This window comes from Capricornis sumatraensis, chromosome 1 (assembly GCF_032405125.1).
Source record: "Capricornis sumatraensis isolate serow.1 chromosome 1, serow.2, whole genome shotgun sequence".
In the NCBI taxonomy this organism is placed as follows: Eukaryota; Metazoa; Chordata; class Mammalia; order Artiodactyla; family Bovidae; genus Capricornis; species Capricornis sumatraensis.
The window spans coordinates 59,133,384-59,159,187 of record NC_091069.1 but is presented as its reverse complement, the minus strand read 5'-3'; the positions used below and the strand labels follow the sequence as shown (position 1 = coordinate 59,159,187).

Below are 25,804 nucleotides of genomic sequence, written 5' to 3'. Positions count from 1 at the left end.
TACAGGGAATAAGGACTTCCCTGGTGTACCAGTGGCTAAGACTCCATGCTCCCAATGTAGGGGGCCCAGGTTTGATCCCTGGTCAGGGAACTAGATCCCACACGCTGCAACTAAGAACCTGTCATAGCCAAATAAATTTTAAAAAGAAAAGATAAAGGGGGGAAAAAAAGAAAGAAAGGAAAGAAACACTGGGAATAAAGTAACAAGTCACTTGCAAAATCCACACTGAGGGACATTCTGTAGGATGAATAATCTGGTTTCTCAAGTAAATCAAAGCAAGAAAAATGGAGTAAAAGGCGCCCTGATGGGGACTAAAAGAATCAAATGTGATATGTGGACTTTATATTCCTGTTGGAGCAAATGAATTATATAGTTCTGAGTGCTAAGTTACTTCAGTCATGTCTGACTCTGAGACTCCATAGATTATAGCCTACCAGGCTCCTCTGTCCATGGGATTTCCCAGGTAGAAATACTGGAGTGTGTTGGCATGCCCTCCTCCAGGGGATTTTTCTGACCTAAGGATCAAACCCACGTCTCTCACATCTCCTGCCTTGGCAGGTGGGTTCTTTACCACTAGCACCACCAAGGAAGCCCCAATTATATAGTATGTTTTCGCAACAGTCAGGGAAATTTGAATGTTAGATGATTTTTAAGGAATTCCTCTTAATTCTGTTAGATGTAACATTTGGCATGGTAGTTATTTCTCAGCAGCAAATACTGAAGTATGTGTAGGTGAAATGACATGATGCCTGTGACTGACTTTAAAATACTGCCCTAACAAATAGATGTAACAGATGAGTGGAGAGTAGCGAAATGTTGATGATTGTTGAAACTGGGTCATAGACACATGGGGTTTTATTATAGTCATCTCTTTACATTTGATGTTTCAAAACTTTCATTTTAAGTTAAAGTTGAATATACCCACCCAAAGTGTATGTGTTGATGGCGGAGGTTGGGGCTGGGTGGGTGGGGAGGTGATCTCATAGAAAAAGAAGGAAGAACCAAATGAAAATATGTTTTTTTCAAATAAGAATTTTTGTTTTTAGTCAGTTCCTTTATTTTCTCAGTTGAAGACAGAGTTCTTATCCTCACATTCTGATTTCAAATAGCAGTCCTTGATTCCAGGTGCCACTGGTATGCATTATGCCATTCAAGTTTTGATCAGAAATGGTAATTGAATTACTTTTACTAAGCTGCTTTGTGACTTGGTGGTTAAAGACCAGGGTTGGATCTTTGATACTGAGTTTGCCTGCCGATTTGACAAACCTTTTATTTTAAAATTATTCACAGGAAGAAACAAATAGAGGGAAACCCCGCCACCACCCCCAAATAATAAGCATGTGTGTTTTTGAAAATGACTGAAGTGGGAAGCTAGGCACATAATTAGTTTGAGATGCAGAGCAGCGAATCAGAACAAATGGCTCCTTCCAGAGACAAACTGGTGGAATGTGAAAATGCATCACCATAACCTACATTTTTTTTATACCAAGAGATTTGCAGCTGACTCTCCGGGTGACTCATTCCTATGCTGGGAGGGTGAGGTAATGCTTTTCTGAGAGGTGAGGTCATCTCTCTACCTGAACTGCAGGCCCCAACTGCTTCTTGTGGCTCTCAAGGAAAAAGCGCCATCTGCTTTCACAGCTGCAGCCTCAAAGACTTCGCAAAGATTGGTGCAGAGGTTAGTAGCCGTGAGTGTGACTCATAAGCAGCCAATTAGTGAAGAGCAGCTATTTGAAAGTAAACTTGAAAATCATCATCCAGAAATATGACATGATCAAGGCTTGAATCATAATGTTTTTTTGTTTTGGGTTTTGTCCTCTTTTAAAATAAGGCCAAAAAAAAAAAAGTAGATAAAACAAGGCAGTTTGTCTCCATATGGTCAGTCACATGACGTCTTCTTGGTTGTTTAAACGGTGTTTTTAATTGCAGATAAGTTAACTTTCTTTTACATTTGGAAGCAGCTCCTGTTCATCTGATGGAGGTTTTTGTTTGTTCTTTTGTGTGTGTGGAGGGGGGGCAGGGGGAGTGTTTGGGGGTGGTTGCACTTCGAAATGTTTGTATTCCCTAAGGACCTGCTTGTTTAGATAAAGAGAAGTTGTTTAATGGAAGAGGAAACAAGTAAAAATAAATGTTATTTGTTTCCTGCAGACCCACCAACCTCTCTTCCTCTTTCTTGTAGTGATACACACCTGCTCTGCCTATTTGTCCTCAGCCAGTGCTTGCTGTTGACATTACCAGACAATACCTGTTTTTAAATTTTATCATTTTATTGAAGTTTTTATTATCTTTATTTTCATTTTTAAAAAATATATATATTTCACTGCATCAAGTCTTAGTTGTGGCATGTAGGATCTTTGATCTTTAGTTGCAACATGTGGGATCTAGTTCCCAGACCAGAAATTGAACTCAAACCCCATGCACTGGGAGTGAGGAGTCTTAGCATAGCCATTGGCCCACCAGGGATGTCCCTTATTATCATTTTTATACCATAGTTTGAATTTATTGTTCTAGTAAATAGAAGAGAGAATATAATGTGGAAGGTAGAGAACAATAAACTCTTGATTTCCTGACTAATGTGTAACTTAAAAGGGGAGATTACTTTGGCTAAATACTATGGTAGCTTCAGTTCAGTGCAGTTCAGTTGCTCAGTTGTGTCTGACTCTTTGCGACCCCATGAATCGCAGCACGCCAGGCCTCCCTGTCCATCACCAACTCCTGCAGTTCACTCAGACTCATGTCCATCGAGTCGGTGATGCCATCCAGCCATCTCATCCTCTGTCGTCCCCTTCTCCTCCTGCCTGCAATCCCTCCCAGCATCAGGGTCTTTTCCAATGAGTCAGCTCTTCGCATGAGATGGCCAAAGTATTGGAGTTTCAGCTTTAGCATCAGTCCTTCCAAAGAACACCCAGGGCTGATCTCTGTTAGAACGGGCTGGTTGGATCTCCTTGCAGTCCAAGGGACTTCTCCGACACCACAGTTCAAAAGCATCAATTCTTTGGCGGTAGCTTCACCATGACCTAAATCTGTTCTTAATGACAACTTTGAGTTGAACATTCTTCAAAAGATGAAAAACTTTGATTTTTGAAATTAGAACTTTTTATCTGTTGTTATCAATAAATAGAAGAAAGCAAAGAATAAAATAGTAATGTTAAAATTCTAAGATAGTATGTGGTGGTATACATATGTATACATGCCAATGTCATTTGAGAGCTCATTAAAAATCAAATGTTTATTTTTATTTACATATTTGTTTACTTTTGACCATGCTACATCGCTTGTGGGATCTTAGTTCCCGACCAGGGATTGAACCCAGGCCCCTGGCAGTGGAGGTGAAGAGTCCTAACCACTGGGCCACCAGGGAAGTCCCCCCAAATTTAGATTTTTTTTTTTAAATAAAGAGAAATAGTTGGAGATCTTTAGATAGTGAGAATTATGATGAACCTTCAATTTCATGGTATAGCCTTCTGAGTTTAATTACAGCTGCAAAGCTGAGTATCTTTTCTCTTTAATCTCTTATTTGGAAGTAATTTCACGGTACAAGAAGTTGCACACTTTTTGGTATGAAAAGTAGTACCAAAAAAAAAAAGAGAACCAACCCTTGTATTCCCAGATTAATCTGCTCAAAACTTACTTGCTCTATCATTTAAGTTGTATGTGTAATCTCTCCTCTCCCAAACCCCCATATGTACTCTTTTTTTCCTGAAATATCTGAAGATAAATGAAATATCTGTTATAGCTCTTTACTCCTAAATGCTTCAGTGTGCATTTCTTAATAGAGATACTCTCTTACATAATCACAGTACAGTCATCAACTCTTTATCTATCATCTATTCCAGTTTTATCAGTTGACTTAATGTCTTTTATGGTGTCTTTCATTCCCAGTGTAGCGTCTAGTCTAGGGTCAGGCAGTACAGTTACTTGTCCCAGTAGCTTCTTTTAATCTGGATTTTTTTCCCCACAGACTCTATCTTTTATGACATTGACATTTTTGAAAAATGTTGTCTCTCTGGCTTTTTACTTAAAAATAAAATAGAATTTTTCTCCTTTTGTGCTTGTCTGATGTTTCCTGATTAGATCCAGGCTGTGCATTCTTGGTTCAGAATGCTGTATGGGTAACCTTCTCTTAGGGTTTCCTGTCCATCAAACTCATTTGATCATCCAGTCAAGGTATTGTCTAAATTCTCCACTATATAATGACTTTTCTGGGTTTTTTTTTTTGTTGTTGTTGTTGTTGTTGTTTTTAATCTATTGTAACTAATAAGCAGTTGGGAAGATACTTTGTTGTTGTTTAGTTGCTAAGTCATGTCCAATTCTTTTGCGACTCTATGGACACTAAAGCCTGCCAGGCTCATCTGTCCATGAAATTCTCTAGGGAAGAATATTGAACTGGGTTGCCATTTTTTCCTCCAGGGGATCTTCCCCACCCAGGCATTGAACTTGTGTCTCCTGTATTGGCAGTTGGATTCCTCACCACTGAGCCACTAGGGAAGCACAGGAAGATACTCTAGGACCATGCAGATATCCTGCTCCTCATCAAAATTTCCCCCTAGATTTAACACCATGGCTGATTTTTGCCTGACATAGTCTTAACTGTGATGACTGCAAGATGCTAATTTTTCCAACTGCAGTCCTCTCTTCAAATATATCAATAAACTCTTGGCATTTTATTGCAGTGAAAGCATTCCCTTCTCTCCCATATGTTGTTTATTTTATCTTTTTATTAACAATATGAACTCATAAATTCCTTGTTTTTTTTCAATGCTTTATAATTCAGTAGTTAATCATTCTGGTGCTTCAGTTCCAGATGTGGGCAGTGACATGTTTCCATCTTTTTTTTTGTATATATTCTTACTTTTCAGACCAATAAGATATTAAAGGTTCACCTTCTACCTGCCTTGCCCCAGCCCAAGAGTCAGCCATGTCTCTCAGAGGCCTTTCTTCTTTTGCGGAGGGAATGGAATTTGATAAAATCTGGCCACTAGGTTTGAGTGCATTAATTTTACAGCCACTGTATAAGCATAAATGTGTACACATTAACATATTTAATATTTAACAGTACAATGAACACTTTTTAAGACTGTAATATTGTCTCAGTATAGTTACAGCAAAAAGCATAGCGGTAAGACTTCTGTCAGTAAACTTCCACTGCTAAAATTTTCTTGGATTTCAAAGGAAAAGCATAAGTGATGCTAGCCTGAAGGCCAAATGGGATGCCAGTGGGCAGAGTTGGTACTGGAGGGTGTCCAGGGAGAATGAATGACATTGACAATGACATAAGTGAACACTAACAGTAATAACATTAAATATCCTGCTTAAGTGATGATGCCTGATTTCCACCCACATGGGGAAAGGTGAAAGACAAGGAGGAGAAGGTTGTATGAGGTTGTGTTTAGAGGACTTTGAATGTTGGACTTAGGATTTGGGGTCTTTAGTAAGAAGATAATGGAGAGCTATTGAGGATTTTTGAATAGTGTCATAACAAGCTTAACTCTGACTTAGAGATTAATCTAGAAGATACACAGAGGTTAGGTTGAGGAAATACTCAGCTAAGACCTGTGAAGAGATTATTATAATAGTTCAAGCCAGAGATATAAGGATTTGAACTATGAAATGAAGGAAAGAAGTGGATTAGAGTCGTGTTTTTCAACCTGTTTTCTAGAACTCCAGGAGTGTGGGACAAACCTGGGGGTAGGGAGTGGGGGAAAGAATATATTAACTGAACAACAACTTAAAACTCTTTGTGACAGAAAAGCATCTCTTTAAAATATCCCTGTAAGTATCTCTTTAAAGAAAAGATTGTGCTGCTTAAGGAACAAAGAAGTCCATAGAGAAAAAAAAATTTTTTTTAAGTTTATATCGACATTTGTTTGGAGGCTTTTCGTTTTTAAACTCATACTTCTTTCATATCCCCTTTTCCAAAGTTTGAGCCTTCACAGTCAGGAAATAGTGGCATTAGCTGAAATAAGTCAAGCTGTGTCCTTTCTTTCTTTTTTTTTCCACCACATGGCTTGCAGGATCTTAGTTCCTTGACCAGGAATTGAACTCGGACCCCAGCAGTGACAGCGCCAAGTCCTAATCACTGAACTGCCAGGGAATTCCTGAGTTGTGTCTATTTGTTAATGCTGAAAGGCCAGTGTCACAAATGCATGCACTAATTTAACTCTTTTCTCCAGAAACACCGTGTTCTTGGCCAAAACCTTTAGAGTCATCCTGGGCTCTTTTCTTTTGCTCATGTGTGCAGGGAATCCACCATGAAATCCTACTGGCTTTACCTTCCAATCGCATCCCTAATCTAACCACCAGCATCACCTCCACTGTCCATCACCACCACCGTCTCGGGCTTTCCGCTTGCTCTCCATCCTTGCCTCTGCAGCCTGTTCCCCTCCGCTGTCACCGTGTACTTCCTGCTTAAGACCTTTGCAAGGGCTGTTCCCCCATATCAGCAGAGTTAGCGCTTGTGTTTAGAGTTTGCTCAAATGTTACTTTCTCTATGGGAGCCTGCCCTGAGCTTAACCATTAATGACAGTCCCTTCCCCACCTATGCATATACTTTCCCTTCCTCCTTTATCTTGTTCTATTTTTTTTCCTTATGGCATTTATCCCCTATCATAGTCTGTAATTGTATATTATGTTATTTAACTCCCCAGTCCAGAGTTTGAGATCCACATTGGCAGGTGTTTTTGTTTTCTTTTTATTTGTTTTGCTTACTTGTGTATCCTCAGCAACTGAATAGTCCCTGACGTGTAATCAGTTCAGTTCAGTTCAGTTGTTCAGTCGTGTCCGACTCTTTGCGACCCCATGAACTGCAGCATACCAGGCCTCCCTGTCCATCACCAACTCCCTGAGTTTATCCAAACTCATGTCCATTGAATCGTGATGCCATCTAACCATCTCATCCTCTGTCGTCCCCTTCTTCTCCTGCCCTCAATCTTTCCCAACATCAGGGTCTTCAAATGAGTCAGCTCTTCGCATCAGGTGGCCAAAATATTGGAATTTCAGCTTCAACATCAGTCCTTCCAATGAACACCCAGGACTGATCTCCTTTAGGATGGACTGGTTGGATCTCCTTGCAGTCCAAGGGACTCTCAAGAGTCTTCTCCAACACCACAGTTCAAAAGCATCAATTCTTCGGGGCTCAGCTTTCTTTATAGTCCAACTCTCACATCCATACATGACTACTGGAAAAACCATAGCCTTGATTAGACAGACCTTTGTTGACAAAGTAATGTCTCTGCTTTTTAATATGCTGTCTAGGTTGGTCATAACTTTCCTTCCAAGGAGTAAGCGTCTTTTAATTTCATGTCTGCAATCACCATCTGCAGTGATATTTAGAGCCCCCAAAAACAGTCAGCCACTGTTTCCACTGTTTCCCCATCTATTTGCCATGAAGTGATGGGACCAGATGCCATGATCTTCGTTTTCTGAATGTTGAGCTTGAAGCCAACTTTTTCACTCTCCTCTTTCACTTTCATCAAGAGGCTCTTTAGTTCTTCACTTTCTGCCATAAGGGTGGTATCATCTGCATATCTGAGGTTATTGATATTTTTCCCACCAATCTTAATTCCAGCTTGTGCTTCTTCCAGCCCAGAGTTTCTCATGATGTACTCTGCATCGAAGTTAAATAAGCAGGGTGACAATATACAGCCTTGACGAACTCCTTTTCCTATTTGGAACCAGTCTGTTGTTCCATGTCCAGTTCTAACTGTTGCTTCCTGACCTGCATACAGATTTCTCAAGAGGCAGGTCAGGTGGTCTGGTATTCCCATCTCTTTCAGAATTTTCCACAGTTTATTGTGATCCAAACACTCAAAGGCTTTGGCGTAGTCAGTAAAGTAGAAATAGATTTTCCATGATCCAGCAGATGTTGGCAATTTGATCTCTGATTCCTCTGCCTTTTCTAAAACCAGCTTTAACATCTGGAAGTTCACGGTTCACATATTGCTGAAGCCTGGCTTGGAGAATTTTGAGCATTACTTTGCTAGCATGTGAGATGAGTGCAATTGTGCTGCAGTTTGAGCATTCTTTGGCATTGCCTTTCTTTAGGATTGGAATGAAAACTGACCTTTTCCCGTCCTGTGGCCACTGCTGAGTTTTCCAAATTTACTGACATATTGAGTGCAGCACTTTCACAGCATCGTCTTTTAGGATTTGAAAGAGCTCAACTGGAATTCCATCACTTCCACTAGCTTTGTTCGTAGCGGTTCTTCCTAAGGCCTATTTGACTTCACATTCCAGGATGTCTGGCTCTAGGTGAGTGATCACATCATCTTGATTATCTGAGTCGTGAAGATCATTTTTATATAGTTTTCTGTATATTCTTGCCACGTCTTCTTAATATCTTCTGCTTCTGTTAGGTCCCTACCATTTCTGAACTTTATTGAGCCCATCTTAGCATGAAATGTTCCCTTGGTATCTCTAACTTTCTTGAAGAGCTCTCTAGTCTTTTCTATTCTGTTTCCTATGAAAACCATACTGGAGTGTACCTGTGGGCCTCAGGAGAGACAGGTGGTTCTTTTAAATTGCTTTTGGTTGATAAGCTGTGCGACTTCGTATGCTGCTCCGGAGGCCAAAGTACATCAGGCATGAGACCTCGGCAGTATTTCCTATGACATGCAATAGGCCCTCCATAAACGTTGTTACAAGAAGGAAGGACAGCTAAGAACATGAAATCATTCAGCTTGGTTACCAGGCTTCTTGCTCATAGCAGATCTGAGAAATTTAATGAAAGAAAGAGTGGGATGCTGCTTAATCGAACTGTGTTCCTTAGACCTGAATCATTGATGGTAACTGGCTTGGATAAAATAGGCCTGGAAAGTGCTGCATAAACTGTCCCTTTACTAGAAAATCACATTATCCATTAGCATAGTAATCACCATAAGAACTCCCGCAGTAACCTCTGCTGGAACTCACTTAGTCGCAGAACTCTCATTTGGTCTTGTTCCGGAACACTCTTGGCTCCTGGTGAACAGACTTTGAGGAACACCATACTGGAGTGTACCTGTGGGCCCCAGGAGAGACGGGTGGTTCTTTTAAATTGCTTTCGGTTGATAAGCTGTGCACCTTCGTATGCTGCTCCGGAGGCCAGAGTGCATCAGGCATGAGACCACGGCTCTTAGCTCCTGCTGATCCTTTTATTTATTTTCAAAGTTATTTATTATTTAATTATTAATTAACTTGGTATTTATTTATTAGTCAATTATTTAACTATTAATTATATTTATTTTATCCTTTATTTTATTTATTTTATTTTTATTATTTGTTCTATTGACATAGTTGATTTACAATGTTGGGTTAATTTCTATGTACAGCAGAGTGATTCAGTTATATATACATATATATATTCTTTCTCATATTCTTTTCCTATTAAGATTTATCACAGGATATTGAATATAACTCCCTACGCTATTCAGTGGGACCTTGTGGCTGGTCTATTCATTCTGTGTGTACTATAGTTCACATCTGCTAGTTCTAACCTTCCAGTCCATCTCTCCCCCACCCCTCCTTCCCTTGGCAACCGCAGGTATATTCTCAGTGTCGGTTGTGAGTCTGCTTCTTTTGTGTAGTTAGGTTCATTTGTGTTGTGTTTTAGATTCCACATGTAAGTGATATTGTATGATATTAGTGTTTGTCTGGTTTACTTCATTTAGCGTGATAATCCCTAGGTCCATCCACATTGCTGCAAGTGGCATTGTTCTGCTCTTTTTTATGATTGAGTAATATTCCATTGTATATATGTAGCACATCTTCCTTATTCTTTCATAGAATCCTTTTAAAAGTTAGCTTTTATTTTAGGTATTTGGGAACAAGATGATCATTCCTTCCCTGGATGGAGACCTCTTCCAGTGGGACCGGGATCGTGAGAGCATGGAAACAGTTCCGTTTACAGTTGAATCACTTCTTGAATCGTCTTATAAATTTGGAGATGATGTTGTCTTGGTTGGAGGAAAGTCTCTCACTACATATGGACTCAGTGCATATAGTGGAAAGGTGAGTAAAAATGTTCAGCTTGTTTGGGGAGAAGTCAGACTAAATAAGACTAGAAGAAATAATTTCTTAAACTGTACTATTACTGGTTGAGGTCTGCTATAATTTTCCCCCAAGGATATCATTTCTTTTGATAAAAGAACTGTGGAGTAAAAAGGGGGACATACTATTAAGAGAAACTGAATTTATCCAAAATAACAGAATAAACAACAGAGTCACACAGCAGAGCCAGGAATAGCAGAAGGAAGAGAATGAGTAACCGTGGTCTGCTGCGTGTCGGGTGCATTTTTCATGCATCATTTGAAATCATCACAATATTTCTAATGGTTACATTAAAAAATTTTTATTTGGATAGATGAGGAATGCTCCAAGGATTAATAATAATCTTGATGATAAGAATAATTGCTACTACTTATTTATTTCTCTAGTTTGAGCCTGTCATGAGAGAATCTAAGAGGCAAGTTCGTGCTCATTTTAAAATGAGAAAATTGAGGGTTTTAAAGGTTCAGAAACTTCCAAGGTCAGATTTGATTTAAATCTGTCTGATGAAAATGTCATGCTGTTAATGACCTATGCTTTCTCCATTATTAGCTCTTAGGAAATAATCTGACTCTTAAGATTGGGTCTTATAAATCCATTGCTGGGAATAACTAAAAATATGCCTTTTTAGAAAGGTAAAAATCTCTTTCTAACCCCTTAACACATCAATACTTGAATATTTGTATATAGACTTGAAAACAAGGAAGAATAGAAAAAAGGTCTTTGATCCTTGAGTCTTTCAAACTTGATGATCCCTTGTCTGAGTGTTCGGCCCACAGGCCCTTCTTGTTCTCCCAAGCTTTTTTGCCTTCTCCAGCCCCCTGCCTCTGTATTGTACTGAGGAGCCCTTACGGTCCTCTCTCCTTCAGTGCTCTCATCTGTGAAACAGTGGGACTGAACCTGGGCAGCTAGTTTTGTGATTTGATGTGCTGCTCCAAAATTCTGGTATCCTAGCAGGTATGCTTCTTTCTGTGAGGATTTTGGTCACACCATCCAAAGAATTTCCCCTTTCCTTTGAATGAGGATTTGAAGGGAGGTACTTGAAAATGCTAACAACTGTTAGAGAAGGTTTTAATTTTTTAGAGCTAAATGCTTCTGTTGTATGGAAACTCCGAGGTGGTTTTTCTTTTTTTTTTTCCTTTAGCTCACCTTGGATTTTATTCATGATATTATTACTAAGAGATCACAACTAGCTCTCCATTTCTTCATGGAAATGCTCACAGTAAGACTGAAATTGTCTAAATCCTGAAACTCGCTCCCTGAAGTGAATATTCACTGGCACTTCTATGGTTCTGAATGGTTCATTTTAGGAACTGGTGGTAATCTAGTTATTGCTGCTTTTTTTTCTTCCAGTTTTTTTAAATTTATTTTAAAAAATTTTATTGGAGTATAGTTGATTTACAGTGTTATGTTAGTGTCAGGTATACAGCAAGGTGAATCAGTTATACATACATCCACTCTTTTTAAGATTCTTTTCCATATAGGCCGCTGTCATCGTTGTTCAGCTGCTAAGTCGTGTCCAGCTCTTTGCCACCCCTTGGACTGTAGCTTTCCAGGCACCTCTGTTCATGGGATTTTCCAGGCAAGAATGCTAGAGTGGGTTGCCATTTCCTTCTCCATTGAACCCATGTCTCCTGCTTTGGCAGGCGGATTCTTTACTGCTGAGCCACCAGGGAAGGCCATTACGGAGTATCGAGTAGAGGTCCCTGTGCTAAACAGTATAGCTGTTGCTTCTTAATCCTTGGGTGCTTTTTATTCTTTTTCTCAATATCCTTTTACTTTTTATAAATTATCGAGAGTCTTTTACTGTCTCTGATCTCCTGGAACGTGTTCTCTTTACTAATTTTACACCTGTCTTTTCAGGTGAGGTACATCTGTTCGGCTCTGGGTTGTCGCCAGTGGGATAATGATGAAATGGAACAAGAAGAAGACATCTTGCTTCTGCAGCGCACCCAGAAAACTGTGAGAGCTGTTGGACCTCGCAGTGGCAATGAGAAGTGTGTATTGAGATGATGTTGCTGTTGATGTTTAGAAGTACAGTAAGACCTGAGTTCATCGGCTTTTTCTTTGTTGAGATTTTCTGAACTGTTTTGTTTCCCCCAAAGCATCCTACTTTTAAAAGAGAAACATAGCCCCTCAATTTATCTGTTTATTTAGGCTATGCTGGGTCTTGGTTGCAGCATGCAGGCTTCTCCAGTTGTGATGCATGGCATGTGGGATCTTAGTTCCCCCACCAAGGGTTGAACCCACGTCCCCTGCATCGGAAGGCAGATTCTTTACCATTGGACCATCAGGGAAGTCCCTGTAGCCCCTAAATTTAAAACGGCTTCGTGACTATTAATATTAACAAATCTTGAGCTGAACTTCTCACCATGTGCCTTCGGATATGGTAACCAGGAGAAGTCCCGTACAATGACTGTGTATTAGCTTTGTTGTTATTGCTTAGTCGCTCAGTTGTGTTTGACTCTTGGCGACCCCATGGATTGTAGCCCCCCAGGTGTTTCTTTCCATGGGGTTTCCTAGGCAAGAGTACTGGAGTGAGTTGCCATTTCCTCCAGGGGATCTTCCCCTCTCAGGGATTGAAGCCAAATCTCTGCGTCTCCTGCATTGCAGGAAGATTCTTTACCAGAGTCACCAGGGAAGCCCATATATTAGCTTAGTTTTAGGTTAATGATACTTTTCACAGCAACCTCACTGGTCAAAGTTCCTTGAATACAGACAGACAAAGCTGATGTGCTTTGTTTTACTTGGGCCTGTTGGAGTCTGAAGTTCTCTCTGGTAAATAGTTTTGTGGTTTGTCTGACTACCACCTCAATTTTAAATTAATATTTTAATCTATTTTCTTAAAGTGTTAAAATATAATTTATTTGGTCAAATACTTTTTTTTGTTTCCTTTTTCAAATAATATAAATTTTTACATTTAAAATAACGTGATTAGGGACTTCCCTTGTGGTGCAGTGGTTGAGAATCTGCCTTCCAATGCAGGGGGATCTGGGATCAATCCCTCATCAGGGAACTAAGATCCCACACGCTACAGGGCAAATAAGCCCATGTGCCACAACTGTTGAGCCCACAAGCCACAACCAGAGAGAAGCCCGCACACCACAGCAAAGGGTCCTGCTTGCTGCAACTAAGACCCAATGCAGCCAAATAAATAAAAACTAAGATAAAATTATATGATTGGATTAGATATGCTAGTGGTCATAAATTACATGCTTGACTTTTTTTAAACCTAATGTTTAAATTCTAAATTGCTGTGCAGTAAAAAGAATTTGAGAGCCCATCTTTAACTTTTCGAAAGTGAACCAGACTTTGAACCAGACTTTGAGATTTTGTCTAATTTGATGCACAATAATTGTTTCCTGAAAACTTTTCTCAAGTTCAGTGAAGAACATATTCTCTCTTCATTCCCTGGACTGTAAGTCGAGGGCTTTGCTGGCAGCCGGAGCTCCTTCATCCTGATGAGATTTTGTTTCCCTAAATGTTGAGTGCTTGTTGGATGTTCAGCCGCCATAGGAGCAGATGTGCAACTTAACAGAGTTTGAGTTATCAGAATGGGAAGAGTCTGACGTCTGAGATCCATATTCCTTGAGTATCTACTTTTTAAGAGATGTCAGAATTCTAGGGCCATCTTATATCTGTGTCAAGACCATTATAGTGTCAATAGATATGTGATTTTTCTATATGTTAGTTATAGAGGAAACATTACTGCTACCACTTTACAGATAAGGACACTAAAACTCAGACAAGGTTAAGGCTAACCAGATCTGTCAGTAGAGAACGAAGATTGGAGCTGAGGCGTTATGACCTTCAGACTCGGTATACTGGGTCACATTGCCTTTCAGGGCTCTATTTTCATAAAAATCTAAACTTGATGTATTCATCTTGCCTTTTACATTGGCTTATCGGGATATCCCAATAAAGGTTAATTTCTCTACACTTGAGTGAAATGTTTCCACACTTTAATTAAGAAGTAGGACCGACTGCAAGCAGCGGCATTTTGATGTGACTTTGATGTGTTTTGAGAAAATTGCCTTGATTTAGAAGTGTGAACGCTTGTTAATCTTTGAGAGAAAAATCTATCCCATAGCTGTTGTCAGATCACAGCTCTCAGAACCAGTTTCTAAAGGGTCACGATCCAAGTTGCGCCCTCTTGTGGCTGAAATCAGTAGTGTGCTCTTTTCCAGAAGATTTGTGTTTAATTGTTCCTTTTCTCATGACCCAAATTTTAGTGTTTGTTTCTTCACTCTACAAGAGTTCTTTATTATTTGTTCCCTTTTTAAAAATGTTAATTTCTAAAACATGCCTTTGTAAATTTAAGGTGGAATTTCAGTGTTGGCCACTTTGAACTTCGGTATATTCCAGACATGGAAACTAGAGCTGGATTTATTGAAAGCACCTTAAAGCCCAGTGGAAACAAAGAACAGTCTAAAATTATTTCAGACGTGGAAGAGCAGGAAGCTGTCATGATGGATACAGTGATTAAGGTCTCCGTTGCGGATTGGAAAGTTGTGGCGTTTAATAAGAAGGGAGGACACCTGGAGTGGGAATACCAGGTACCTAGAACCACTGAGAATTTATGAATGTGTTTCTTGCCTTCTCAGTCTGACCAGACATGTTGGACAAGGGGAGGTGACTGCCATTTTGCAATTTTTCAACTTATTCTGTGTGCTCTAAGAAATTTGTGATTTTACATTGGTTCGAATGTGAAAATTGCTCAGTTGTGTTTGACTCTTTGTGATCCCGTGGACTATACAGTCCTTGGAATTCTCCAGGCCAGAATACTGGAGTGGGTAGCCTTTCCCTTCTCCAGGGGATCTTCCCAACCCAGGGATCGAATCCAGGTCTGCTGCATTCAGGTGGACTCTTTACCAGCTGAGCCACAAGGGAGGCCCTCTGTTAGAATGTGGCTATTATGAAAAAGACAGAAGATAGCAAGTGTGGGTGAGGTGAACAGCTTACAGCAGCGTTTCTTTGACCTAGATGTTATGGGAAACAGCACAGAGGATCCTCATAATATTAAACAGAAGTGAAGAGAGTTGATCTTAAATGTTCTTAAAACACACATACAAAGTAGCTATGAAGTGATGGCTGTATCAGCTTGATTGTGCTAATTATTTCACAGTGTGCACATGTACCAAAATGTCTCGCTGTACACCATAAGTGGCTTCCCAGGTAGCTCAGTGGTGCAGACCCGCTTGCCATGCAGAAGACACGCATTCAGTCCCTGGGTCGGGAAGATCTCCTGGAGAAGGAGATGGCAACCCCCACCAGTATTCTGGCCTGGGAAATTCCGTGGAGAGAGAATCCTGGCAGGCTGTAGTCCATGGGGTCACAAAAGAGTTGGACACGACTTAGCAACTAAACAACATCATAAGTACATACATTTTTATTTGTCAGTTATACCTCAGTAAAGCTGAACAACAACAAAAAAGCTGGAAAAGTGAAAAAATGTTTAAATAAATCTGTGGTTTTAAATGGTATTTCAGGAGTCGGGATACATGTAAATACTGCGTGAAGATATTTACGTTTCTTTTCCATTCTTTGCTTGCTTGTTTGCTTAGTTTTGTACTCCCATTGCATCTGCCTGGTTGGTTAAGGATGGCAAAGTCATTCCCATCAGTCTTTTTGATGATACAAGTTACGCCCCCAGTGAGGGAGTTTTAGAAGATGAAGAAGATATTGTAGAAGCTGCCCGGGGAGCCACAGAAAACAGTGTTTACTTGGGTGAGTGGATGTCTCCTATCTCGAGATAGTACATGCTGAGTCCAGGTTTTATTTCTACGTGGTCTCTCCCTGGTCCAGCTGTGCGTATAGTAGTTTTAATTCCTTAGTACATTCTCTGGCCCTAAGATTTATACTTGATTTCTGTTCTGCAGTGTTTTCTCATTCTTTCAGTTCTGAAACTTCTAATTACCATACTATATTTTTTTTCTCAGAGACCTTTATTTAAAATGCTTAAAAATGTTGCCATTATGTAGCATGGTTTCGTGATGTATCCTCAAAGTCTAAAACTTTTTACATTTGTATTTGTACCTCTATAAACTTGCTCCCTCTTAAAGATTATGTTTAGTTTTTTCTATACAGCTTATCTGAAAAATTAAAACAAAATTCATGTGTGCTACTGGGCAATTGTAAGCCTTTAATATATTTTGAAAACCCTAAAATCTAATTATTTGAACTAATTTTGTGGCCAAATACTCATAAAATTCTTTTAGTGCTATCAATGTGCTACGCACCCCTCAATCTCAGTGAAATGCAAGAATTTGAAAAAGTAACATGTCACACACATGATATGATAGTATTTAATTGAATTGTTAGTATCTTGTGAATGATAGTGTTTAGGTTTTCTTAAAGAAAAGGTTACTTCATCTAAGCTATTAGTGTCCTAAGAGTACAATTATTTCTTTCAATTTTCCTGCCAGAGGGGTTTTCAGTTTTTACCAAAGATTATTCAGTGAGAAACATTGTAACTTGTACGTAACTTTCCTGCCCTGTTTTTGTTGAATAACCTTTGGGTCAGATTTGAGTGCTTCATGCATGAGTCTTTGAAAAGAGCTGTGTAGCACATGAATCAATAACTGAAATTTGTCTAATTTTATTAAATCAAAATGAACCTTTTTGAAAAAAAAAATCATTGGCACTTGATTCTAAATGTAATCGACAGGGTTCTGGTTGATTTAGGAATGTACAGAGGCCAACTGTATCTGCAGTCATCAGTCAGAATTTCAGAAAAGTTTCCTACGAGTCCCAAGGCCTTGGAATCTGTCAATAGTGAAAATGCTATTATTCCTTTGCCAACCATCAAATGGAAACCTCTAATCCGTAAGTGAACTGTGAACTTTTACAAATGTTATTAAGATGTTCAGAGGCCTGATCATGACTGTCTTTGCCCTAGTTTTGAGTATCACGAGGATCACAACCATTATATAGTCTGTGCTTTCTAATGGCCTCCTAATGGCTCAGCAGGTAAAGAACCCGCCTGCCAATGCAGGCACAGGTTCGCTCCCTGAGTCGGGAAAGTCCCCTGGAGGAGGAAATGGCTACCCACTCCAGTGTTCTTGCCTGGAGAGCCCCATGGATAGAGGAGCCTGGCGGGCTACAGTCCATGGAATCGCAGAGTAGGACACGACTGAGCGCGATGCTCGTACTTTCTAATAAATGGGGAAGGTATTTCAGAAGTTAATGAATTTTGATTATCATTTACAACATGATTTCATCAAAGCAACAGCTGCTTCTGTAGAAATCAGTGTTAATAAAATGTTTCTCTAGACAGGTTAGAAAAACTTTAAACCATTCTCTGACTATGCCTTGGTATCATTTAGTTTATATTTATATTAAGAATATTTGTGAAACATTATCTGGCTGTCACATCATATTCTTTGAGACACTCAAATGAATTGAATTCAAATATTAAGCCATCTATTTTCTTCAGCTGTCTTTCTCTACCTTGTATATGTTTTTTAATCACATATACCACATCATATCTTAATGACTTATATAAATGATTCATCTTCTCTACAACACTGCTTTTCAAGGGAAAAAACCTTGGGCCATTGTTTGGCTAACATATTTAAACTGAACTGTGGTTGAATATCTGTGTTTTGAATGAATGAGGCATATACATTTTCATTAAAATCACAACAGTTAAGATTTCACTGTTTTCTTATAGATTCTCCTTCTAGAACTCCTGTCTTGGTGGGGTCTGATGAATTTGACAAATGTCTTAGTAATGATAAGTTTTCTCACGAAGAGTACAGCAACGGTGCACTTTCAATCTTGCAGTATCCTTATGGTAAGTGTGATTACATTTGAACTGAAAATGGTGTCTGATTTTTCTATTTATTTTAGTTTATTAATTTGAAGTTAATTAATAGAATTCGAATGCAGGGTAATCAGTTGGAGGGTAAAAAATAAAATATCTTGGGAAGCAAATGTTGTATATGGTGGCCAAGGTTCCCAAGACTGTTTGCAGGGTTTTGTCACGTGCTAGATTAGACACACCTAACTTACCTCTGTCTCTATTCCTTCATCTGTAAAACAAAGATGTAATAATCCTATATATCTATTTATCGAATTGTTCTAAGGTCTAAATGAGATAGTGCAGTCTTTTTCTGTTTTGACATGTACACACTGCTATATTTATTCATTCTAAACATTCTATTTATCTTTGGCTGCACTGGGTCTTCGTTGCTGCGTGTGGGCTTTCTCTAGTCAGGCAGAGCAGGGGCTACCCACCGTGAGGGCGCAAGGGCATCTCATTGTGTTGGCTTCTCTTGTTGCAGGGCCCACGCTCTAGTGCACGAGGGCTTCAATGGCTCTGGTGCACGGGCTCATTGCTTGTGGCTTGTGGGGCCTAAAGCATGTAGGCTTCAGTAACTGTGGCTCAGTGCTTGTGACTCAACAGGCTCTGGAACACAGTTGCGGTACATGGGCTTAGATACCCCTCAGCATGTGGGATCTTCCCAGACCAGGGATAGAGCCCATGTCCCCTGCACTGGCAGGTGGATTCTTACCCACTGCACCACCAGGGAAATCCAATAATGCTTAGTCTTAATTAGCACCAAGTCTGGAAACAATAAATGTTCAGTAAGCATTAGTTTTTGTTATTAGCTCTTATTTAATGATCAGCTTATATAATATAGTCTATGTAATATCCGTCTGTATAGTGAAAATAGATGTTTCCCATAAGAGCTATGTGAAAATGCTATACACTGGGGTTATTTTATTTTTGTATTAAGACAAGGAAAATTAGCATGGAAGTCGAAAATAGGTGAAATTTGGCATGCAGCACGTTCCTATTTATTTAGGAAAGTGAAAGTAAAGTCGCTCAGTCATGTTCGACTCTTTGCGACCCCATGGACTATAGCCTACCACTTTCCTCTGTCCATGGGATTTTTCAGGCAAGAATACTGGAGTGGGTTGCCATTTCCTTCTCCAGGATATCTTCCCTACCCAGGGACTAAACCCAGGTCTCCTGCATTGTAGGCAGATGGTTTACCATCTGAGCCACCTGGAAAGCTGGGTATATTCAGATATGAAAGTTGAACATCTTTTGAACAGTTGAACATTTAAAAAAAAATCCTCTAATCTGCATTAGGCAAAAACATAGGTTCCTCATCAGTTAGTTACCCTAGATGGTAGAACTGGGAAGTTATTGTAGAATTTAAATTGATTTAGTTAAAAAAAAAAACAAGGTACTAAAGTCTGTTGTTGATCAACATAGAAGGTAAAAGAAAACTGTGTAATCTGCCCACATGGTGTAAAACAGAAGTTAAAAAGAAAAGTTGCTTTCTAGGACAGACTCATTTTAATAGCCTGAAATGAACCAGAGAGCACAGTGGAAATGTTTTCCTTTCCTTGTGAAGAATGAGTCATGCTAAAATTTGGTATTTTGTTGTGGCTAAATGAAAGGAAAGTTTAAAATCCTCGAAGGAAGTTTGAATACTAATTTTATTTTCCACTTAAAGGTTTGCATTATTAATGAGATAATGAATAAGAGTTTTTTTTAAGTCATATTATTATTCTATAGAAAGAAAGTGTATGATGTTATGGAATAAAGAAAAATATATCTGTAGGAAGAGAAAGCACAGTAAATGAGGCTGTGGAAATGTGCAAAAGAAGAGATGGAACTTTAGAAAAAGGAATTGAAAGTGTTATAAGTCATAGGGAATGAGATAATTATTAGCAGTTAATGGTGGAACTATATTGGTTTATCTTTTTTAAAAAGCCCACTTCTAATGTTTATTTTTTTGAAGATAATGGTTATTATCTGCCATACTATAAGAGGGAAAGAAACAAACGGAGCACGCAGATCACGGTCAGATTTCTTGACAACCCGAATTACAAGAACATCCGAAAAAAGGACCCTGTTCTTCTCTTACACTGGTGGAAAGAAATAGTTGGAACTATCGTGTTTTGTATTGTAGCAACAACTTTCATTGTACGCAGACTCTTCCATCCTCATCCTCACAGAGTAAGACATTTTTTAGAATCTCATTTATTTCAAAGTGTTGGGACTATAGATAACTTTGTGTGTGTGTGTGTGTCTGTGTGTGTGTCTGTGTGTGTGTGTATGCGCACGCATGCATGTGCCCATGTGCTGGGCCAGGGGTACATTTCCTTAAATTTCACCCTAAAATCACTGTTGCCTGTACTTTTGTTTCCACGTGCTTGTCACCCTTCGTTCACTCTTCAGCCCTGGCTCCACCCTGATCATTTCCCTTCCTTCTGACAAAGAAAATGCTGTTGTTTTGTGTTCTTCTAATACATTTTCTCAGTATTGTTTGTTCTTCCATGTTATTTTACAGCCTAATATTGTTAGCTAACTTCAATTCAGCTTTTGTACTGAGAGTGATTTTTTTCCCCCACCTCTTCAGCAAAGGAAGGAATCTGAAACTCAGTGTCAAACTGAAAATAAATATGATGCTGTCAGTGGAGAAGCTAATGACAGTAGCTGGAATGACATAAAAAATTCTGGATACGTGTCACGGTAAGAGTCTTAAGCTAGAGTGTATGTGTGTGTTGTAGCTTCTGGTGGTAACTGTTCAAATCCAGAAAGGAATAGCCTCAGAGAACAAATGGATTGCCAGAACGGAGAGGAGTGGGACTGGTGGGTGAAATGGCTGAAGACTAGAGTAGTTGTTCATTTGACATGTGCTCTAAACCTCCAGTTATATGGTAAGTCACAGGGATATAATAGACAGTGTAAGGAATATGGTCAATGATAACTGCAGTAACTGTCTATGGAAACAGATGGTTACTAGACTTACCGTGGTGATCATTTTATATTGTATACAAATGTCAAATCGTTATATAGTGGCACCTGAAACTTACATATTATATGCCAACTATGTTTCAATTAAAAAAGAAGAAACAACCTGTAAACTAAGATCTTGTTTAACTTTTTTCTCTTTAATGTATGTGTACTAAGTCGCTTCAGTCATGTCCAACTCTTTTTGACCCTGTGGACTGTGGCCCATCAGGCTCCTCTGTCCATGGGATTCTCCAGGAAACAATACTGGAGTGGGTTGTCGTGCCTTCCTTCAGGGGATTTTCCAGACCCAGGGATCAAACCCTATTCTCATATCTCCTTCATTGGCAGGCGAGTTCTTTACCACTAGCGCCACCTGGGAAGCCCTGAAACAGACTTATCCTTTAAGTTACTTAAATTCATTCAAAGTGGCATATAAGATGGATAGAAGTTTAGTGTTACAAAACTTTAGAATTACAGCCACCATGTATGTCAGTTACATCTCAGTAAAACTGAAATTTAAAAAAGAATTATGGCCACCAAATTGAGTTGTTAATTCAGATAACTTAGTTATTGAGGGTTTACCATGTACTGGGCTTGACATTAATAATTGATAATTATTACATACTAAAATATGATATAAATGATAGTTAATTATTATATTATTAGAGTATGATGTAAATCTCCTGTGTTACCAATCCTCAGTTATTTATCTCATCCTTATTCTGTCTAAAATAAAAAGCAGAAAAATGGGAGAAATACACCAATAGAATAGATCATTGTTAAAAGCAGAAAAAAGAGATTGGTTACTTAAAAAGCAGCCAATTCAAATAATTTGAAAGTAAAATATAAGTAGAGAATCTGTTAACAGATCTGTCAGGTGTATAGATTTTAATGCTTTGTAGGACTAGAAATAATGCTATGGTTTGGTTTTCTTATTCCATGGATTATTGTTAGATTTCCCCTTGGTTTTGATAGCGTGCCTAGCGCTTCCGTAATGTGGGGACAAGGGGAAGTTCTGTATGAAACTTATTGCTTAATATCCAGGATAACAACAGCTTTATGACAGAAAAGACTGATAATTACAACTAAAATGTGTGTTATTTTGATTATCTGTGGGTTTATCTAAGCTGCATTCATACTGTATTCTCAAAAATTGAGAATTGACTGTAATCAGTATGTTCTAGCAAAACGTACTAGGTGACCAGCAAGTGGTAAAGGCTTTAATATCCTTGCTAATAGAGATGCTGACTTATATGTCAGCGGCCAACACCAGCAGCAGGCAGGGAGGGAGAGGAGAGGGGCCCATCAACTCCATGGGCAATTCACTGCCCAAGCCGTTCATTGTTCATTCAACATCGGTGCTGAAGAACTGTGTACAGGACAGTAGCTCAGGTTTTGGGGGAAATATCAACAAACCAGACTGGGCTTATCGCCTGGAGAAGCTTAAAGTCTGTGGAGGAAGGTGATACTAGATAAAACATAAACATACAAGAAAAAAACCATGAGCTAAGTGACTAATCCTGACCATGATGATTCAAGAAGGTGTCATAAATGAGGTCACATTTTAATTAAACCATAAATCATGAGTGACAGGTGGAGATGGAGGGTGAGTGGGGTATGATGAATAAGCATATATTTGTAAGGCTGTTCTGAAGAGGATTGGAATAATGTACTCTAAAATTGAATCAGACTTAATTTTCCTTTCATTTTATTCAATATGAAGAGAATGCTGTTGTTTTTAAAATACCGGAGATCTGTGTAATACCTGGTGTTTATTGACTGCCTACTATGTTCTAAGCATCATTAAGAGCATGAACTCTGGATTTAGTCATGAATTTACATCCTAAGTTGGGACCTGAGTCAAGGTGATACTTAGGTTTATAGAGTCTGTAATCATGTATAGGATATGGTTTTATATATAATGGATATATCTCTTTTTCAAAAGACATATCCATTTTTACATTAGTGTTTTCTTTAATGTAGGAAGATAATTCAGTTGGCCCTCCAGGAGGAGGACGTGAATTTCATGGGCTTTTGCAGTTGGGGAGATGGATTTGTACTGAAGTACCTTGAGTAGGTATTTTTAGGCATACAGATTATTACTCTTCATTCTCTGGACAGTAATTGGCCCATGGAGGGTTGGGATATATTGTCTCTCCTCCTAACACCACGCTCTAACCAGCTGAGCCAACTGCTAAATTAGTAGGAGTGTGCAAGTCATAAAGTAATAAACTTAGCCTTATAAGGGACACCAAAGGTAATCAATCTAGTTCAACTCCCCTTTCTGTGGCTGGAAGAATATCTTCCACAGCACACATGCATGCATTCATTTATTGATTGATTCATGCATTATTCGATAGATATTTGTTAGACCTTCTATTTGCCAAGTAAAACCAGACTATGGAAATACAAAGAGAAAAAAGAATGCTTACCTGCCATCAAGTCTGTTAGTCCCTCAGTCATGTCCAACTCTTTCCAACAGCATGGACTGTAACCTGCCAGGCTCCTCTGTCCATGGGATTCTCCAGGCAAGAATACTGAAGTGGGTTGCCATTGCCTTCTCCAGGGGATCTTCCTGACCCAGGGATCGAATTAGGTCTCCTGCATTACAGACAGTTTCTTTACTGTCTGAGCCACCAGGTAGTCAAGTCCCCTACAGTTCAGTGGCAATGGAGAGAGAAAGCTGCATGTAAATAACTGCAAAATAGTAAGACTTAATTTAAATATTCCATGTACTGTGTGCAAAGTGCTATAAGATCATTAAGATAGGGGTCTAGGAAGGCCTTACAGAGGTGGTGAGATGAGCAGAATGAATGAAGAATAGAGTTTTATTAAGTCCAAATTTTCCCGTTGGAGCAAATAGTGGAAGCAAAAGCCCTCAAGTTTGAGAAAACCTGGTGCAAGCTGACTGGAACATACAGAGCAGAGCAGCAAGGCCAGACATTAATGGGGAAATAGGCTACCAAGTGGAGGTCTGCCTGTAAGTGCCAGATGGTGAGTTAGCTTCTGTCCAAATACCTTTGGTGATGAGCACACTGTCTCCTGAGGCATCTCAGCAAATTTCAGATAGCTTTGGTTCCTAGAGAAATTTCTGGATAAAAATGTACATAGGGACTTCCTTGGCGGTCCATGGTTAAGACTGCATGCTTCCACTGCAGGGGGCATGGATTTGATCCCTGGTCATAGAATTAAGATCCCACATGTTGCATGGTGCAGCCAAAAAAAAAAGTTACTTAAATATAATAGGACTGATTAAATCTTTTCCATAAAATACACAGGCACTGACATAAGAGTAAAATACATTTTCTACTTGAGTACAGAATGCCCCAGGAGATAAAAGGTTAGAGAGTTAAGGATTAACTATTTTGATGGGTGATGGAAAGTATTGGATAGGACAGAAGAGTTTTTAAATTGCTGTGAAAAGACAGCCTTCAGAATGGGAGAAAATAATAGCAAACAAAGCAACTGACAAAGAATTAATCTCAAAAATATACAAGCAGCTCCTGAATCTCAATTCCAGAAAAATAAACGACCCAGTCAAAAAATGGGCCAAAGAACTAAACAGACATTTATCCAAAGAAGGCATACAGATGGCTAACAAACACATGAAAAGATGCTCAACGACACTCATTATCAGAGAAATGCAAATCAAAACCACAATGAGGTACCATCTCACACCGGTCAGAATGGCTGCTATCAAAAAGTCTACAAACAATAAATGCTGGAGAGGGTGTGGAGAAAAGGGAACCCTCTTACACTGTTGGTGGGAATGCAAACTAGTACAGCCACTATGGAGAACAGTGTGGAGATTCCTTAAAAAACTGGAAATACAACTGCCATACAACCCAGCAATCCCACTGCTTTCCATACACACTGAGGAAAACCAGAATTGAAAGAGACACGTGTACCCCAATGTTCATTGCAGCACTGTTTACAATAGCCAGGACATGGAAGCAACCTAGATGTCCATCAGCAGATGAATGGATAAGAAAGCTGTGGTACATATACACAATGGAATATTACTCAGCCATTAAAAAGAATGCATTTGAATCAGTTCTAATGAGGTGGATGAAAGTGGAGCCTATTATACAGAGTGAAGTAAGCCAGAAAGAAAAACACCAATACAGTATACTAATGCGTATATATGGAATTTAGAAAGGTGGTAACGATGACCCTATATATGAGACAAACAAAAGAGACAGATGTATAGAACTGTCTTTTGGACTCTGTGGGAGAAGGCGAGGGTGGGATGATTTTAGAGAATAGCATTGAAACATGTATATTACCATATGTGAAACAGATCACCAGTCCAGATTCGATGCATGAGACAGGGTGCTGAGGGTTGGTGCACTGGGATGACCCTGACGGATGGGATGGGGAGAAAGGTGGGAGGGGGGTTCAGGATGGGGAACACATGTACACCCATTGCTGATTCATGGTAATGTATGGCAAAAACCACTACAATATTCTAAAGTAATTAGCCTCCAATTAAATAAATTGAGAAAAAAAAAATTGCTGTAAGAATAAGTGATTAACAAGTGATTCCCCATGAAGCAGAAGCTTTTTAACTTTTTATAAATTTCCCAGGGAAAAAATTAAAATGTGTTTGCTTCATTTATACAAATAGAAAAGCAAAGAAAGCTAAATAAGAGTTTATTTACAGTCTATTAAGATAATTTCTAGGAGATTTAGTTTATACAGAGCAAAATTTAAAACCATTACAAACTTTTATAAATTTACTTTTCTTTTTTTAGGTATCTAACAGACTTTGAACCAATTCAGTGCATGGGCCGTGGCGGGTTTGGAGTTGTCTTTGAAGCTAGAAACAAGGTTGATGACTGCAATTATGCTATCAAGAGAATCCGTCTCCCCAACAGGTAATGGATGGTACTTTAAGTGAACTTGGAGTTGGAACTGTGTTATCTAATCTCATAGGCAATATGTCCTTCTTACTGTACTCCATGGAGACTATAGAAAACATAGTTTCTGAATCTTATGTCCTAAGTGCCACCAGGTAATCAGCTC

General features: G+C 39.1%; 1 protein-coding gene across 1 annotated transcript in view; it reads left to right on the top strand.

Annotated features, from left to right (window-relative positions):
- Window positions 1-25,804, top strand: part of EIF2AK3 (eukaryotic translation initiation factor 2 alpha kinase 3) — an 81,802-nt gene that overhangs the window by 31,821 nt on the left and 24,177 nt on the right. The window contains exons 3-11 of the mRNA XM_068971642.1: window positions 9,793-9,987; window positions 11,887-12,020; window positions 14,345-14,579; window positions 15,588-15,750; window positions 16,708-16,848; window positions 17,696-17,818; window positions 19,782-19,999; window positions 20,403-20,515; window positions 25,534-25,656. Of these exons, the coding sequence (XP_068827743.1) occupies window positions 9,793-9,987; window positions 11,887-12,020; window positions 14,345-14,579; window positions 15,588-15,750; window positions 16,708-16,848; window positions 17,696-17,818; window positions 19,782-19,999; window positions 20,403-20,515; window positions 25,534-25,656 (1,445 nt within the window). The remainder of the gene's footprint in view (window positions 1-9,792; window positions 9,988-11,886; window positions 12,021-14,344; window positions 14,580-15,587; window positions 15,751-16,707; window positions 16,849-17,695; window positions 17,819-19,781; window positions 20,000-20,402; window positions 20,516-25,533; window positions 25,657-25,804) is intronic.